Source organism: Capra hircus, chromosome 3 (assembly GCF_001704415.2).
Source record: "Capra hircus breed San Clemente chromosome 3, ASM170441v1, whole genome shotgun sequence".
Lineage (NCBI taxonomy): Eukaryota > Metazoa > Chordata > Mammalia > Artiodactyla > Bovidae > Capra > Capra hircus.
In genome coordinates, this window is record NC_030810.1 from 105,923,560 (window position 1) to 105,942,318 (window position 18,759).

The following is an 18,759-nucleotide window of genomic DNA, read 5'->3' on the forward strand; positions in this document are numbered from 1 at the left end:
TCGCGAGCGCTCCCTGCCCGCCCCTTCTGCCTTCCCTCCCTCCCTCTCTGCTCCAAGTCTTCGGCTTCTCATCCTCAGGACGATGTCCTACTTCGCTCGTCCTTGCTCTCGCGGCGGCGGCCGCCGGGAACCGATGCAGAGAAGGCAGCGAGTCGCGTGATCTTCCCGAGCCCCCCGCGTTCCCATCCCGGGGGCAGGGGTTGGCTTCGAGGAAGGGCGGGGCGGGGGCGGGGGGAAAGAAAGGGGGTTTTGTGCGGCGCCCGGCGGCCCGGCGCCCTCTTCCGAGCGTCTTGCGGGCCCAGCCTCTCCTCGCGCCCGCGCAGTCCCCGCCGCAGTCTCGGCTGCAGCTGCAGGACCGAGCCGTGGACCCAGAGGAGACCCCCAGAGGAGGCGGCAAACTTCGCGGTGCCGCACCCGCACCCCGGTCCTCAGCTGCCTGTCGGTAGGTGAGTGTGACGGCATCCCGGCCTCCCCGCGGGAGGGAGAGAGAAGGGCGCTCCCGGCGGCTGCCCTGCGGTCTGCGCCCCCGACCCCTCTGCCTTTGCCTCTCGCGGCCCCGGCGCGCTCACCCCGCAGACCCTTGACACCTCGGCGAGGTCCGCTGTCGGCCAGCTCGGAGCGCCCACGGCCCCTGCTGCCATCCTGCCGTCTCCAGCTCTGCCGCTGGCACCCCCATTGCTGCTTGCAGGCTAACCCGCAGCCCCCTCGAGCCCGCGGGCTCATGGGAACGCCCCTCTGGGTTCTCGCGTCTTCCCTGCTGCGGGCTCCAGTCCCAGCACCACGGCCAATTTCCGACCTTCATCCCCCGCCGCTGGGTACCCACGCTGCAGGCAGCAGAGCGGGAGGAGCCGGGGCCGGCCGCCCTAGGGGTACCTCCTCGTAGCTCGCGCGACAGCCGACAGGAGCCTCTGTATTGGGTGGTCCTGGCGCCCACTAGAAATGGAATCCCAGCTTACTTGCTAAGTGACCTTGGGCAAGTTAGTTGACCTCCCTGAACCTCAGATTCCTCATTGATGTAAGGCCTAAAGAGTATTTTTCTTAAAGTTGAGGTTATGCATGGAAAAGACTTCCCAGATGGCACCAGTGGTAAAGAACTCGCCTGCCAATGCAGGAGACATAAGAGAGAAGGGTTCCATAAGAGAGAAGGGGTGGGGAAGAGCCCCTGGAGGAGGGCATGGCAACTCACTCCAAAATTCTTGCCTGGACAATCCCATGGACAGAGGAGCCTGGCAGGCTGCAGTCCATGGGGTCGCAAAGAGTCAGATAGTACTGGAAGCAACTTAGCACGCACACAGGCACACATGGGAAGCCTTTAGTTAAGAGGCCTGGCTCAGGTAGACGGTCAGAAACTGTCAGCTGGAATTCCAGCTACCACTCCTGTTTTCCTTCCCAGCACTGCTGTTGGGCTGGGAAGCACTCCCCTCCCCCATCAAGTATGTCCATACTCCCTTCCTATCAGAATAGCTCAGCCCACTGGGTTCTAACAGGACTAAGATTTGCCATCAATTTTATTAGCACCATTAGTATCTGTGTTATTCCTATTCCAGGTAACACCACTGAGATCGAGGGACACTGTTACCCACAGGCCCACCCCAAGTATTACCAGTGCCTATGCTGTAATGGCTAACTGCCGTTGATAACAGCATCACCCACATGTCAGGTTTTATACTACACAACAGCTCAGCCGGCGATGTTGCTAATCATATTATTAGTTGTGCTTCCAATAAATAGGCCTATTTTTTACAATGACTGCAATTACTCCTGTAGGCCTTGTTAAGGACTCACTCATATTGTGTAGGTTCCTGTTGCCCCTCACATGGCCTCAAAGGGGATACCTGAAAGCTTCCCTCCTGAGGTGACCAAAGTTCGGCCTCCTGTTCATCCCTGCTGACTCTGCTGAGCACTGGAGCTCAGTTCCTATGGGGCAGACCTTGAACTGCCAGCCGGTGGACATTCAGCATGGAGATGGTGGGCGTTGGGTGCACACACACAGCACACACAGCCTGGTCTTGACTTTCTGTGGACTGGATTTATGAAGCCTGTGAGGGGATAGACATCCATCGTCAGACAGAAATGGTAATGTAACATGAGGGAAGTTTCCCAAACAGCTGGGGAAACTCAGCACAAGGGCAGAAATCCAGAAGCTGGAGCGGAGGAATGGTGTGGCATCAGGGGAAAGGACAGGAAGACTGCTGAGCTCCTGAGGATAGAGATGGAGTGGTGTGTCCAGCTCTGGAGGATGAGAAGATGGAACGGAGGTGGGAGGATGCGTGGGATGGAGACTAAGGCTTGGATCCCTGAGTCTTCCCTGCTGCGGGCTAAGTCTGGGACCAAAAGAGGGGATGCTTAAGTTTTCTCAGGACTCCTGGCTATTCCAGGAAGGGGCTGAGGCCCAAGCTTGGTGGGACTGGTGAGGGGGTGGGAGGTGTGTAGGACTCTCTGCTCCTGAGAACCGCATAATCAGGGCCACCCTCTTGGCCTTGCTAATCGGTGACTCCCAATCCTGGAGGTAGGGGTGGGATACCCTCCATGAGTCAGCGCATCCAGGTACTCATCAGCTTCAGACTTTCTCCACTCATTTCCCCACCTACATAACAGGGGTGAAAGGAGGTTCTAGGGTGTTGGTCCCAGAGTGGCTCCAACTATATGGGTTTCTGGGCCGCCCGTCAAAGAGCTGTGAGTAGCTCCAGCTCTAGCCCAGAGAGAGGGGAGGGAAGGCGCCAGAGAGGGGCCTAGCTCAGGACCTGGCACAGCTCAAAGGCCTGGCAAAACAGTCTCCCAAGCACCCGGCAGGCACTGACTGTTCATGCCAAATGGTCCCCTCTCCAACCCCAGAAAGCAGTCCTCTCAAGTGCTCCCATGCCCAGAGCTGCTCCCAGCATCCTCTGATTGGGTCCCAACAAGAACCTCCTCCCTCTCAAAGGTCAAAGAGAGTCTCTGGGTATCTGGCTCCTGCCATTCCACCCACACCTCTACCCCTGAGGAAATGATGCCCAGCCACACTCAGGGAAACGGAGATCACAGTGGTGGGGAGGTGTCCTTAGGAGGATCTGGGATCTTTAGGAGGATCTTGGAGAAGAGGGTAATTTCCTATCAGCTCAGCCTCGGGAAATGGGATATATATATACAAGGGCAGAGCCTGATTGGTCAGGGAAGATGGGGAGTAGCCAGTGGGAAGAAGCCTGATGTCAAGGAAGTCTTGCTTATTGTCTAACCTTCATCTCTTCTGCTGCACCCCTGGCCTATTCCATGGCAGTTTGGGACTCCATGCTCTTTTGAGGCTAGGCCAACCATTAAAAATGAAGTTAGCTCTGCAGCCTTCCCTCCTTGGGGCACACTGGCCTGGTACTTGACTTGGTTTCACTGGGGACTCAGTTTCAACCCTATCCCTCTCTGAGCCCCTTTCTCAATGTCCCACCCCCATCCATCCATTATGAGAGTGTAATAAGTGCCTTGAGATTTTCGGAGGAATAGTCTGAGTTCTCAGAGCTTCTGATGGCCAAAGGCAGATGGGAAATGGTCCCTCTCATTTATTCTCACACATCCCCCTTAGCCTGGTGCTTGTGTGGGGGGAGGAAGAGGCTGGATGGAGGCCAGACTAGCAGAGACAGGGGCTTTGTCCCAGCTGGTTTCTGAGCCAGGAGATCCGGTGGGAAAGCCCGTGCCAGGCAGAAAGGAAAGCCTGGGAAGGAGGGAGAAGGCAGCCAAGGAGGAGGGGGTGGAGGATGCTTGGGGGTAAAGAGAAGAGTTTCCTTATAAGTAATGGTGCAGTGTAGACGGGGGAGGTCAAGGAGGGGTTAGACTGGAGAGAAGCTGTACATTGCCTGGGTTTAGTCTAGGAAGTCTTCCTGGAGGAAGCTAGGGAGGAAGGTATCGGGAGGAAAGGTTGGATGGGTATTGTGGGAGGAGGAGGGCCGAAAGAAGTCTGGCCCTGGGAGGGACAGAGGGGACTCTAAGCATAACAGCATCTGCCATTATGCTATATGCCATAAGCACGTGTTGAGCTCTTACTGTATGCAGGGTTTATTTGTTTTTGTTGTTTTTCTTTTTTGATGGAATGCACTCTCAAAGCACATAGCCTCATCACAACCTGTGAAGTGGTAGTAATGGTGCTCCTTTACAAGTAAGAAAATAAAGGCTTAATGAGAGTAAAGAACTTGCCTGAAGTCACATGGTGAGCTGACAGCACCCAGGTCTTGGTTCTGAATAAGAATCCCCTCGGGGGAGACAGGGATCAGAAGTAGTGTTAATAAATAGTGAGGTGGGGACAGTGGGCTCCTGGAGTCAGGACATGTATGATCCATGTGGATCCGGTGGGGAGTCAGAAGTCCATCCTGAGGTCTAACCCCATCTTTCCTCCTCCAGTCCCTCCCTCATCCTGCAGCATGGCCCCACTGTTCCTGCCCCTCCTGGCAGCCCTGGTTCTGGCCTGGATCCCTTCGGCCTTGGCTGATGCTCTGGAAGGAGACAGCTCAGGTAAGCAGCCCCACTCAGGGCCACCGTTTGTCTCCTACATCTCCCCTGCAGTAGGAAGGAGCCTCTTGTCCAGCCCTAAGCAACCTCTGTCAGCCTCAAGGGACCAGGGAGGAACTGGGAGCACTGTCGGGGAGGGCCTGTGCAGGGACACTTGAAAATCAGGGACGATTTGTGGGCCCTTGATAGGGTGATGGAATTTGGGGAGTAGGGCTGGGGTGGGGCACTAGGTACAAGGCTGTCGGTCTCCAGGGTGGAGGATGGAGGACACTCCGGGACGATGAATGGGGCTGCGAGGCTGAACAGGGACGGAACTGGGAGAAATGCAGAAAGGGGCTCTGAAGGGAACAGGCTAGGGAAATTTTGAGAAGAGGGTTGCAGGACCCAGGGGTGAGGCTTGAGGACCCAGAGTGGGGCCCAGGAATCCTAGGGTGGTACTGGGAGGCTCTGGGGGCAAAACTAGCTGACTTTGTGGACGGGTCTGTCGACCCTGAGAGGTGGGCCTGGGGGACCTACAGGTGAGTTTGCAGGACTCACCGGCCGGAGCCCTGAGTTCCTGGGAGGGCAGGGGGCGGGGTTACGAGAACCCAGGGGCGGGGCGTCGGGGTCCTGGGGCGGGGCTTAGAAACCCCGGGGGTGGGCGCGGCAGATCTACAACGCGAAATTCCAGCCGGCTCCGCCCGTCCACAGAGGACAGGGCCTTCCGCGTGCGCATCGCGGGCGACGCGCCGCTGCAGGGCGTGCTGGGCGGCGCCCTCACCATCCCATGCCACGTCCACTACCTGCGGCCGTCGCCGAGCCGCCGGGCCGCGCAGGGCTCCCCGCGGGTTAAGTGGACCTTCCTGTCCGGCGGCCGGGAGGCCGAGGTGCTAGTGGCGCGGGGCCTACGCGTCAAGGTGAGCGAGGCCTACCGGTTCCGCGTGGCACTGCCTGCCTACCCGGCGTCACTCACCGACGTCTCCCTGGTGCTGAGCGAGCTGCGGCCCAACGACTCAGGCATTTACCGCTGCGAGGTCCAGCATGGCATCGACGACAGCAGCGACGCTGTGGAGGTCAAGGTCAAAGGTGAGAGGTCGGAGACGGAGAGCGGGAGGGGAGCCCACTGTGTGGGGCGGAAGCAGACACCTAGAAGGCGCAGACCGAATTGGAAAAGTTTTCCTCCTTTCTTTCTTCAGGTGAAGGAAAATTCTACCCACAATCTAAATTAAGTCCCTCATGCTATAGAGCGAGCGCAATCTGGACTTTACCCTTTGTCTACAGGGGAGTGACAAGGAGGGTAAGGGGAAGTCAGTGTGCTGGGTGATCCCGCCTCAGGGTCCTCTCTGCCCCTCAGGGGTCGTCTTTCTCTACCGGGAGGGCTCTGCCCGCTACGCTTTCTCCTTCACTGGGGCCCAGGAGGCCTGTGCCCGCATCGGAGCCCGAATCGCCACTCCGGAGCAGCTCTACGCCGCCTACCTCGGGGGCTATGAACAGTGTGACGCTGGCTGGCTGTCCGACCAGACCGTGAGGTGGGCTGGGGCTGTCGACCACGAATTTCTAGTTGTTTCTGAGGGGGCTTTTGTTTCTGAGAGGGCTATGGCTTCTGGTTCTACCAGGGGCTACCGGCTGCTGCCTCAGGCGGGCCATATAGGGCTCCCTGCCTGTGGGAGATGAAGTTGGTCTGCGACGGGCGGGTTAGGACCGTGTGCTGGCGGGGGTGCATTTCTGCAGAGCTGAGACGACACTTGGCTGCACTGAAAGCAATGTGATTGGGGGGGGGGGTCACCATGGAACGTCTCCTGGTGAAGGCATTTGTACCTCCGCCCCAGGTATCCCATCCAGACGCCACGAGAGGCCTGTTATGGAGACATGGATGGCTTCCCTGGGGTCCGGAACTACGGAGTGGTCGACCCGGATGACCTCTATGATGTTTACTGTTATGCTGAAGAACTAAATGGTGATTGGGGGTGGGAGGTTCCCAGGGGAAGAGACCCCTCTCCGGGGCTGCCCTTAGGTCCTCCTGGGCCTCTGCTGGACCTTACCATGCTGTGTTTAAGTGTGCAGCCAGGAGTAAGGGAAACAGTGTCCCTCTCTCCAAACACGGTCATAGAGACAGGTTCACGGCCAAAGCCTCCAGACAGGTGGCTGAGATAGGAGACTGAGTTTGACTCTGCTGCCACCTGCTATACATCTCTTTGGCGGATAACCAGTGTTAGTGGCTCAGTTGTGTCCGACTCTTTGCGACCCCATGCACTATATAGCCCACTAGGCTCCTCTGTGCATGGGATTCTCCAAGCAAGAATACTGGAGTGAGTAGCCATTCCCTTCTCCAGGGGATCTTCCTGTTCCAGGGATCAAACCCGAGTCTCCCCCATTGCAGGCTGATTCTTTACCATCTGACCCACCAGAAGGTTCCATACATCTCTTTACATTTTAGCATCTTTGAGCCTCAGTTTCCTTCTTTGCAGAATGAGGAAGTTGGGCCAGGTTCCTTTGAGCAGTGTTATCCATCCTAAGGTTCTATCAAGACTTCGATCCTGTGAAGTAGGGCGATGGGCTCCATGTCACAGATGAGGAAACTGAGGCCCAGAGGAGCTCACCCAGAGTCCCAGTGGGAGCCCCGGATGGAAGGAGCTACCTTCCTGGTAACCCAGCCTCTTCTTCCTCCCCAGGAGAGCTGTTCCTGGGTGCCCCTCCAGACAAGCTGACCTTGGAGGAGGCACGGACATACTGCCAGGAGCGGGGTGCTAAGATTGCAACCACCGGCCAGCTGTATGCAGCCTGGGATGGTGGCCTGGACCGCTGCAGCCCTGGCTGGCTGGCTGATGGCAGTGTGCGCTACCCCATCGTCACTCCCAGCCAGCGCTGTGGTGGGGGCCTCCCTGGTGTCAAGACTCTCTTCCTCTTCCCCAACCAGACCGGCTTCCCCAACAAGCACAGCCGCTTCAACGTCTACTGCTTCCGAGGTGAGCCCACTCCCTTGCAGAGGCTGAGACCAATCTCAGGCAGGCAGAGTCGAGCCCTCCAGTTCCACCTCGGCCCTGACCAGTTTCTCTTGGGTCTTTGCCATTTGTCTCCTGGTGCTGCAGGCAGTGCCCTCTGACTTGGTCTGTGTGGCCTCAAGGAGGGCTTACCTCTCCGCATTGCCTAAGCTGCCCTCACATCAGTAGTTCTTGCCTTGCTCTTTCTGTTGCAACACTGCCTCTCCCCTATTTGGCTGCCAATCATGTCTCCATCTCTGGTCAGCTCATGAACAGAGCAGAGATGACCAACATTCTCTGAATCCAAGGAGTAATCCACTTCAGTTAACCAAATATCCTCAGAGCCCTCAGTGGGGTTTCCAGAGCCTTCAGCTTAAGCTTGAAGGTATCAACTCTTTAACACCAAATACTGATGGACAGACGTAATCCCCCACCCCTCACAGGGAGCAGATCCTTAAGGACAGTTGGGTGTAGAGATGGCTTTCTGCCCGCGTCTTATACTGAGAGCTAGAGGGGAGGCACAGGGCCCAGGCCAAGGGTGACTGACAGTCAGGGAGGCGTTGCCACAGAGTATCTGAGTCCTTGCCCCAGCTGGGAGCCTTCAGTAGTACTGGTACTTCAATCGTACTAGTACTGGTATTTCTGCTGGAGGCAGAAATGGGGGGAGAAGAAACAGTCTTTACCCTCAGGGAGCCCCTGGTCTGAAGGAGGAAGATGCAACTTCTGCCATGGGAGCCCCCGTCTAACTGAAGACAAGATGTCTCCCTCCCAGCATGACGAAAGACTAGGAGAAAAGCTTTACTTCCACTGGGACTGATCTCCAGACAGCTTTGGCCTGAGTCTGGGCGGAGTAGGGAAGTCAAGTCCACAGGAAGACAGGTCCATCTGAATAGGCTTACTGGAACATGGATAATGGTGATGATGATAATTATAATAACAGTAGCTAACACTTCTAACACTGATTATAATTATGTGCCAGGCACTATTCTGGGATGAAATGGAAAGAAGAACTGAATCAGGAGACGGGGCTAGGGAAGAGAATGACTAGAGTGGGGAGCAGGTGGGGACAGAAGCGGCCTAGGGCACAGGTTTGCTTGTCTGGTATGAGCAGGTGACAGTGTGGCTGAGCAAGGACAGCCCCCAGGGCTTTTCCTAGCCCAATTCCACCTTCCCTTCATTGGTTTTCTGCTCTTGGTTCCCTTCCCCAGGGACAAGTCAATTCATTCTAAACCTCTGGTTATTTGCAGAGAGCAGATCCTGAAATGATACATCTGCTCATCCTTTGCCCTTTTGCCCCAACACTGAGATAGTCTGGTGGTGATGGTGGAATGTCCTCCCTGTTCTCTGTCCTTCAGCTCTCCTGTGGTGATGGCAGCCTGTCCCCATCCACTTCTAAAGTCTTAGAATAACTGGGATCCTTCACATCTTGCCCCAAACCCAGGGTCCCACAGTGCTGAGGCTGTTCTGTTCATCCTTCTGTCTCCAAGGGCTGACTTCTCTCCTGAGCCTTTCTTCACCAGTCTATCTAAAGCAGTACTTCCCATCTCCTTACTCTGCGTAATTGTTCTTTAGATGGTAAAATTATAATGTATGTTTATTTGCTTATCTGTATCTAGAATATAATGAATTCTGTAGGGGCAGGAATCATGCTATTTGGCTCTGCACTCTGTCCCCAGTGCCCAGGAGATTGCTTGGCGTGGTGCCTAGTGGACACTTGGTTAATGCTTGAGGAATGAGTGATGAAGTCCTGGGGTGCTCCCTGGGCTCCGTGAGTGCTCCACAGAGAGGATGAGAGAGAATTAAGAGAATTCCATGATCTCTGAATCTAACCCAGAGCCCTCACATACAGGCCTGGGTTGGGGGGAGAGCCACCTCTCTAACCTCCCACTGGCACTTTCCTTCTGCCGCAGACTCTGCCCAGCCTTCTGCCATCCCTGAGGCAGCCAACCCAGGCTCTGACCCGGCCTCTGATGCACTGGAATCCATTGTCACAGTGACTGAGACCCTGGAGGAACTGAAGCTGCCCCAGGAAGCTGTGGAAAGCGAGTCCCGAGGAGCCATCTACTCCATTCCCATTATAGAGGATGGAGGTGGTGGAAGCTCCACTCCAGAAGACCCAGCGGAGGCCCCTAGAACCCTCCTAGGTAACTCAAATCTCTCATCCTGGGGTTGTCTTTGCCTGGAAGAAGTTAGCAGCAGAAGGGGCTGGCCTGGGCTGAGGCCGGGGTTGTCCCCACTGTGGCTCTGCCCTCTCAACAGCACAGTAGTGCAAGGCACCGCCCTTGTCCCTCTCCCAACCTTTGCCTTTCCAGCAGAGCCCACTCCCAAATAGCTAGGTCTGGAGATGCTTGGACTAAGGAGCTGCCCTTTGGGAAGGAAGGATCTCCTTTCTTTGGTCCCTCCCCCCATCACCTACCCAAAATAAACAGAATTTCAACAGACTGGTAGAGGGAGCTGCAACCACCAGGTTTTCCTGGACTAATGACAGCTCTCAGAGCCTTCTCAAGTGTTGCCTCAATATTGCAGCTCTGGTTGAAATTCTTCTGGTTCAGAGCAAAGACAATTCCTCCCCAGGGCAGCCTCTTGCCTCTCCCCCAGGGCTCACCCTCCCCAGCCCCACTTCTCTCCCCGCTTCCCCTTCCTTCTTCCTGTCCTCTGGCGGGTGCTGTCCCTGGTGCTGAATCATCTGTGCTTTGCCTAGAATTCGAAACCCAATCCATTGTGCCTCCTCTGGAGTCCTCAGAAGAGGAAGGCAAGGTGTTGGAGCAAGAAGAGAAATACAGGGGTGAAGAAGAGAAAGAAGAGGAAGAAGAAGAGGTGGAGGATGAGGGCCTGTGGGCCTGGCCCAGTGAGCTCAGCAGCCTGGACCCAGAGGCCCCTCTCCCCACTGAGCCAGCTCCAGAGGAGTCACTCACCCAGGCATCCCCTCCAGTGAGGGCTGCCCTCCAGCCTGGTGCATCACCACCACCCTATGACGACCCAGAGGCTCCCAGGCCTCCAAGGGTCCTTGGGCCACCCACCAAGACCCTGCCCACTCCCAGGGAAGGGAACCTGGCATCCCCACCACCTTCCACTCCGGTTGGGGCAAGAGAGAGAGAGGAGGAGACTGGAGGTCCTGAGCTCTCTGGGGCCCCTCGAGGAGAGAGTGAGGAGACAGGAAGCTCCGAGGGTGCCCCTTCCCTGCTTCCAGCCACACGGGCCCCTGGGGATACCAGGGATCTGGAGAGCCCCTCTGAAGAGAATTCCAGAAGAACTGTCCCAGCAGGGACTTCAGTGCGTGCCCAGCCGGTGCTGCCCACTGACAGTGCCAGCCGTGGTGGAGTGGCCGTGGCCCCCTCATCAGGTAACTTTGCCCAAGGCTCAGCCTCCCTCCTTATCCTCCTCCTCTTCCTCCCCCTGCAGCTCTGGATCACCTGACCCATAGTCCTTTAACCCACCATTGCCCCAGACTCTCTCGTCCTTTACCTTCATTCTCCTACCCACCTCTACCTGCAGGCTTCCAATCCTGGATGCCCCACTTTGTGACTACCATCCCAGCTCTCTGACTTCTCACCTTATAACCCCCAACTCCGTGACTCCCACCCTGTGACCTCTCCCCGTTTCTGAAATCCTCACTGTGACCCCCAGTCCCACCACCAACCACGTGGAACTTTTTCCTAGCCTCAGTTCTCTACCTGTGACTCACATCTCACTGGCCCCACAGAGCACCCTCAGGCCTTGTTCAGTGGGTGCCCTCGTAGCCTTTTGCATTCTTCAAGGCCCAGGCCCATCTCCTGCTGCTCCCTCCCCATCCTGTATGCCTCCCCACTTCAGCTGCCTCCCACTGGTATCAGGGAGCCTGGAGTCCCGTTCCCACCTCTCAACCTTTGGGGTCCAGGAGAGCCCTTATCCCCACAGAGCCTTAAGCAACTACTTCTATGAAGTACTTTTTTCAACTGTTTCATGGAAACAAGCCTTGGAAATAAATCTCTATTAAACTGCTTTATAACCAGAACTCTGGCACCCTCTGTCTCCAACCCCAGCTGTTTGCCCCTTTCATTCCATGGATTTGTGTGCTGGGTAGCTCTTTGGTGCTTCTTGTGGTTCCATCTCTGTCTCTCTGTCTCTCTCCCTGGGTCTTTGTGTGTCTTTGTGCCTCTTCCTTTCTGCCTTCAGCCTGCACCCTTTCCTGTCCTAGCAGTCTAACAGCCCCTTGCTGTTCCTTCATGCTCTCCTCAGGCTTGTCTCTGCCTCCCTTCCTGTCTCCTGAGATCTACACGTTACCCCAGAGACGTCTTTGTCTGTCAGTATGTGGGTGTGGGAGTCGTAGTCCCTCACTTCTGACAGGGAGAAACCTCTGCAGCCCAGAGTGTGTGCGTGTGTGTGTGTGTATATGTCCCTTTGTATTCGCTTCTGATCCATCCTCTTGGCCCCCATCTAGAGCTGCACACACAGGGTACTGACAGAGAGAGCACATCCTAGCGTGGAGGCCGTTCCCTGGCATCCAGGTGCCCCAAGAGCCTGTTCCCCTCCTGCAAACATCCACGGGGGTTGGAATCTCACTTTCAGGCCCATGATCTCTCCCTCCTCCACTAACTCCTGTGCTAATGACTACCCTCACCCCCTATTTTACCCTCCCTGAACTCAAAGGATCTCAAAGTTGCTAATGCTGGAGAAGACACAGATCAGCAGGGGAAGATGGAAAGTGTGGGGGGAGGGGGAATGGGGAGTTTGGTTTTGGGGTCTGAGAGCAAGAAGCCCTACCTATTCAGTGAAGGCTGAATTTCCACATGGAGATCTCTGGAGAAGGCTGGGATCCTCCTAGTCCCAGGACCACTCTTCTAGATGGTCTAGGGTGGGCTCAGGGTCTCTGCATCACACCTGGGCTCATGCATTTTGACTACTGGCTCCCTGCCCAACTGGCCTTGGAGTTCAGTACTGCGTTGGGCAGGAAGGGGCTTTGGTGGGAGAGGAGCACCATTGGAAGTATCAGTGGTGTCTTAGTTACCCTACCTGGGGGATGAGTGAGTGGTCCTCCAGCCCGCTATTGCAGCAGGAAGGCAGGGAGAACTTTCTGAGTGTGTATAATAGTTGATCCAAAAGGGGTGGGGGGATGGGAATACCAGAAAGTCTTGAGAAGTTCTTTCACCGCCAACACAGCCTCCCCTCCTGGTCAGGTTCTGCCACTCACAGCCAGGGAGAGGGAACTTTGGCTTGGGTGGGACTCCACAGACCAAGTTTGAGAGTCTTTGTCCGCCAGGATTGGAGGGTTGGGCAGAGAGGACCACAGGGGGAGCAGAAAAGTGTGAGGAATGGAAAGGGAGTTCAGGACTCCTACCTTCTGTAGGGCCTGGTGCTTAAAGAGTTAAGTAAAACCCCTCCCCTCCCTGCTTTGCCCTGGGAGGCAGCAACACCAGATTGGAAGAAACTGTTGGCAGAAGGGGTGATGACAGGGGGAGTGGTGCTGGAACAGCTGATTCATTTTACCCAAAACAGCTAGGTCATCCCAGAAAAATTCTTTGAACCAACTCCAGCTCCTCCTCCCCCACCTCTGCTCTGATCCCCACCAGGCAGTGGGATCTCCGGCCAGAGTGAAGCATTGTGGGCCCTGGCCTTGGCCTCTAAGAGTGGATGGCATGGTCTGAAGGTCCCGCCCCAAGCTGGGCTGACAAGCCTGACCTGTCCCATCAGTCTGTGAGGTCATCTTCTCCCAGTCATCTGGAACAGAAAACAGTCAAATTTGTCAGCCCCTTCAGCACCCAGGCCCAGTGTAGGGGCAGCCACCCAGCATCCTGAGAGAGAGTCCAGAAAAGGAGGCAGATGGCCTAGCCAGCTGGAGCTGGACCTAGATAACAGATTGCAGGCCTTCAGGGTAGTGTGTTAATCCAAGAAGACTGCCTGGAGGAGAGGAAACCGGAAGGAAGGAGTTGAAAGGGTTTCTAGGCTGGGGGAACCTTCAGGAGGCCCCAGGTGGAGGGGGGAAGGGGAGCCTGGTGAGGGGGGAGAGTCTGAAGAGATAAGAAGGAGAGGCAAAGAGGTTGGATAATGTTGAGAGAATGTTGCAGTGCTGCAGGACAGGGCGAGCTACTGGGCTCCATTCCTGGGATGGGTTGGGGGCAGTGGGGAAGGAGAGGGCACAGAGTGAGGGAAGTACATTGGATCTTCCCCCAGCAGCTTCTGGGCCTGACTGCCCAATGGATAGCAGGAGGAGGGGGTTAGCTCCCTCCCGGAGCACCCCGGCATCAGGTCTCAGAAGCAGTAAAAGGCAGGTCACAGCTTACTGTTGCTATGGTGACTCTCCTCTCCTTCAGTTCCACCCAGCCTATGTAGACTACACAGAATCATGCTAAGACCTGGCGCAATGACAGGGGCTGGGGGACTAAACTCTAGACCTAGAGAAGTAAGGTGACCATCTCAGTGTCACCCAGCAGAGCCAGAAGCTAGGTGAGAGTCCAGGATGCATGACTGATAGCCCAATATCTTTCCCCTTGGTGGAGTTATACCCTGAGAGCTTTCCTGGACACATCCCCTTGGTCCCTGTTAGAGCCCACACTGGCGGACATGACAGTGACCAGCATAGGACTGAGCCGGTGCTGAAACGGGGGCAGTGAGGAGAGGAGAAACCCAGAACTCAGGCTTCAGGGAAAACACTGTGATGCTGTGGCAGCCCCCAGGACACGGGAGTCAGGGCTGGAGGGCTGGCTGCAGAGCGGCGCTCCCCTGCCGCCACACCTCACTTCTCTCCCCCTCAGGTGACTGTGTCCCCAGCCCCTGCCACAATGGCGGGACGTGCTTGGAGGAGGAGGAGGGGGTCCGCTGCCTGTGTTTGCCTGGCTATGGGGGGGACCTGTGCGATGTTGGTGAGTGTGTTGAGGGGCTGTGGTTGGGGGAGATCTGAAGCCTAGGCCCTGCCACAGTGCACTAGTTCTGGGGGAGGGGGGCGGAGGGGGAAGGGGACACTTCCCCTTTGGACCTGTCATTAATGAACCTCCATTTGTTGTCCTTGCCCTTGGACACACCGCGCGCCTGGCGGGATCTCGGTTCCCTACCAGGGATGAACTTGGGCCTCCTGCGGTGGAAACGCAGATAATGAATTACCATTTTAGACAAATCACACAACTTCTCTGAGGCCTACCCTCAATTTCCTTATCTGTTAAGTGGAACCAAAAATGACTCTCTCGGGGAGTCTGTGAGCCTGGAACTTGGCAGGCACAGTCAGTACTTGTAGGTCTCCATTCTCCTGGGAGGAGAGGAAGGCTCGGCTTTTCTTTCGGATGGAGGATGGCGGAGACCCAGGTCGGGACTCCAGCCTTCACCATGGGTCTCGCTCGCTGCAGAGAAGGAAGGCATGGGGCCGTCCTGCACGAGATCCCGCCAGCTCCTAACCCGGCGCTTGCTCTCGGGCGCCGCCCTCCCGCCCTCAGCCCCGCCCCCTCGGCCTGCGGCGGTGGGAGGAGCCCAGTCTCCCGGTCTGGGGACCCAGCCTCTCAAGAGTTCTGGGGCCCTCCCCGCTAAGCTGCCTGCTCTTCTGTGCCCCAGGCCTCCACTTCTGCAGCCCCGGTTGGGACGCCTTCCAGGGCGCCTGCTACAAGCACTTCTCGACCCGAAGGAGCTGGGAGGAGGCGGAGAACAGGTGCCGGATGTACGGCGCGCACCTCGCCAGCATCGGCACGCCGGAGGAGCAGGACTTCATCAACAGTGGGCTGGGGACAGGGAGGGAGGCGACCCTCGCCACCTGTTCTCTCACCCACGCATTCACTCACTCATCAGTCAGTCAAAGCGTGTGTTAATTAGCTCCCTTATACACTCATTCAGGTGCTCACTACTTGGCTTACCTCATTCATTCATTCACTTTTCCTCCCTGTCTCCCTCCTTCCCACTCCACACGTGGGCAGTGGGGCTTCTGGCAGGGGAGGGCTGAGAAATACGCAGAAAATACTCCTGCATAAGCCTAGTGGTTCCTTGGGGGCTCGTTTATAATCGCTCCCCACCTCGCTGGCTCTCCTGCCTCCATCTACTCTCCCCGACTCTGACGCTATTGAAAGTTTTTACTTTTTCCAGAGTTTCCCTTTTCTAGCCCTAGTGATATTTTTCCTCTTCCCTCACCCCTACGCCCCTGTCTTCCTTCCTGCCCGTGTGCAGAGGTTGGAGGGAGAAATAAGGATACCGGGAAGCGTGGATTTGGGGCTGCGGGGACTTGCCCCGCGAGCGCCCACAGACCGCTCAGTGACGGGGAATGGCCGCCCTCTGCTGGCAGCGGAGCTCACTGCACACTTTCGTCTCCTACGGTTGTTCCCCAGATAGATACCGGGAGTACCAGTGGATCGGGCTCAACGACAGGACCATCGAAGGGGATTTCCTGTGGTCAGATGGTGTCCCCCTGGTGAGAGGTTCCGACCGCCCCTCACGTGGTCTAGGTTGTTTCTTCGAAGCACTTCTACCCTGTACCCCCAGTGACCCCCATCTCTCCGTCTCCTTTTCCTGGCCCTGTACCTTTCCCTCTTCCTGTCCCTTCTTCTTGTGTCCCCTTCTCTTTTCTTCTCATCTGGTTCCCATTACCCCTACCCCCAAGCCCCCTGACATTTTTTCCCTTTGGGGTCCCCTACTCCCCACCCCTCTAGCCTTCCCTCTGTTGTGCCCCTCCTCGACCCCCTTCTCCGCAAGTCCTCCAGGTCCGTTCCTCCCCGTGCTCCTGGTGCTGGAGCGCCTCACTACCTCCTGCATCCTCCCCCCGCCCTCCCAGCTCTATGAGAACTGGAACCCTGGGCAGCCAGACAGCTACTTCCTGTCCGGAGAGAACTGCGTGGTTATGGTGTGGCACGATCAGGGACAATGGAGTGATGTTCCCTGCAACTACCACCTGTCCTACACCTGCAAGATGGGGCTGGGTGAGGGCAGGCAAGGGGGAGGAGGGGTGGGGGTCAGGGAGTCCTGGAACTGATGTGTGTGCAGGAGGAGCGTGCAAAACTACGCTGAGGAATCGGAAATGTGCCCCAGGCTGCGAGCATGGGCGGGACAGCAAATCAGACGGGCTCACTAGGAACCCCTGCTCTTTTAAACGGTTTTGTCCTTGTATTTGTTTTTGGCCGCGCTGGGTCTTTGCTGCTGGGCAGGCTGTGCTCTAGTTGCGGTGAGGGGGCTGCTCTCTGCGGCAGTGCAGGAGCACTGTGGCCTCTCTCATTGCGAAGCACAGGCCCTCGGCGCCGGCTTCAGCAGTTGCAGCTCCTGGGTTCTGGAGCACAGGCTCAGTAGCTGTGGTGAACTTAGTTGCTCCGCAGCATTTGGGACCTTCCCAGATTAGGGATCAGGCCCGTGTCTCCTGCCCGGGCAGGCGCTTCTCTGCCCCTGAGCTAGCAGGGAAGCCCTTCCGCCGCCTGCTCTCTTTGTGTGTCAGCTCATGGCCTTCTCCTCTCCTCCTTCATCCCAGCTCTGGGGACGGTTCGAGCCGGGTTCCCAGTTCCTGACTGTGTTCTCCCTGCAGTGTCCTGTGGGCCCCCACCAGAGCTGCCCCTGGCTCAGGTATTTGGCCGCCCACGGCTGCGCTATGAAGTCGACACAGTGCTTCGTTACCGGTGCCGGGAGGGACTGACCCAGCGCAACCTACCGCTGATCCGCTGCCAGGAGAATGGTCGCTGGGGGCCCCCCCAGATCTCCTGTGTGCCCCACAGGCCTGTGAGTGCCAGGAGGAGAAAGGTGGGAGACACTAGCCCATATAGCCTTGGGCTCCAGTCCTAGCTCTGCCCGTCGCTGGCTAGGTAAACTTGGAGTCATCACTACCGCTCTCTTGGGGCACAGAGGAGGTGGGCTGAATGCTCTTGGGGTCCCCTTCAGCGCTGCTGTCTGAGACTATGCAGCCACAGTCTGGGCTCTTAAGGGCTGAGCCAGGGAAAGTGTTTTGATGAGATCAGAGGTCAAGGAGCAAGAACACGAGAGGGCAGACTCTGAGAAGAGAAAAGAAAAGGAGCCCAGGGGTGGAGGGTGAGTGTGTGTCTTTCCCAGGCTCGAGCTCTGCGCCCAATAGAGGCCCAAGAAGGACGTCAGAGGAGGCTCGTGGAGCACTGGAAGGCACGGTTGAACCCCTCTCCCAATCCTGCTCCAGGCCCCTAAGGGGCAAGGCCCCTGGCACTGCCCTCTGCCACCAACCCTCCCTAGACCCGTGCTCTTCCGCCACAGGGAGTGACAGCAGGAGAGGGGTGCAGCTGAAGTCCACGTGGCAGTGCCTGGAGGGGCTTCTGGGAAATACTGGGTTGGCCAAAAATCCTTTTGGCTTTTTCTGTAATATCAATATCTGGGCATCTCCAGTCCTGCCTTAGGCCTTCTCACTCCTATTCTGGGCCTCAGATTTTTCCCTCAGGGCCTTGAGTAGGTCTCTAAGTGCCTCAACTGCCCTCTCCTTGCCAGCCATCCTGTCCCCTCCATTCCCCTGGAGGCCACTGTTCCCACTCATTCTCAGTTTCCCAAGAGAATGGGTTTGCAGGATGGGGTACCTGTAAAACAAGCAGAAAATAAAGCTGCATTTGAGCCCAAGCAAGTCTGATGCCTGTGTGTGTGTAAAAGAGAGAGAAAAAAGTGGAGTTGGGCCGGGCCTCACAGGATATATAGACCTTCTGTGTGTATTAGTTTCTGAAGGTCAGTGAAGTCAAGATGTCAGTGGATATGAGTTCATGGCACAGAATAATCCAGTGTTTATGGAATGAATGAAACACGGGGTTTGGGAAACAGCATAAGGATATTTGGAAGAAGCTGGAGTGCCCGGAGTGTCCAGTAAAGCAGACTGGAGAAGTTCAGTCTGGGGAGAAAGGGGCTGAGGGTTCAGAGAGGAAGACAGAGAGGTGGGTGCCTGGTATCCCCATTCTGAGGTTCTAGAGGGGAGTTCTCTCAAGGAGTGTGAGGGTGAAGGGAACGAAGGGGGTTACACTTCAAGCAGGCCTATTCGAGCAGGAGAGATGCAGGGAACAAGGAAACAAGATAAGCACAGAGAAGATTCCCCATTCCCGCAGGGCTCTGGGGAATGACCCGCGAGGCCCGTAGGCTGTGGCCAGCAGATGGCGCTGCGGCTGCAGGCACGTCGGCCTGAGCGTGCAAGTGTGCGCGTGCGTGCGTGGAACCGACCTGTAGGAGTCCCAGGATACCGCCAGGGGGCGCCGGGGATCTGTCTTTCTGAGGAGTGCCCTGGAAGAGAAGCGGGGTGGCTGGCTGCGGGGCTAGGGACAGGGGGAGGGGAGGACTTCCGGCCAGGCTGAGCTGGCCCTGGGGTCTGTGAGTCAGCGGAGAATGAGATGATGAGGTCATTCTCTGAACACTGAAAAGAGAATGACCGGCTGTGTGTGGTGTGTGTGTGTGTGTG

At 56.8% G+C, this 18,759-nt stretch overlaps 1 protein-coding gene across 5 annotated transcripts; it reads left to right on the forward strand.

Annotated features, from left to right (window-relative positions):
• Nucleotides 242–17,939, forward strand: BCAN (brevican). Of its 5 annotated transcripts, none has more exons than XM_018046296.1 (14): nt 242–446; nt 4,366–4,476; nt 5,164–5,538; nt 5,807–5,981; nt 6,282–6,409; nt 7,125–7,418; nt 9,344–9,577; nt 10,135–10,776; nt 14,165–14,272; nt 14,952–15,110; nt 15,713–15,795; nt 16,156–16,300; nt 16,894–17,084; nt 17,412–17,939. In XM_018046296.1, the coding sequence occupies exons 2-14, from the start codon at nt 4,386–4,388 to the stop codon at nt 17,517–17,519; spliced, it is 2,733 nt and encodes a 910-aa protein (XP_017901785.1). In that variant the 5' UTR covers nt 242–446; nt 4,366–4,385; the 3' UTR covers nt 17,520–17,939. The 5 variants fall into 5 exon arrangements, with proteins under 5 accessions (XP_017901785.1, XP_017901786.1, XP_017901783.1 ...); XM_018046297.1 differs by having other exon boundaries at nt 242–442; XM_018046294.1 differs by having other exon boundaries at nt 15,713–16,300.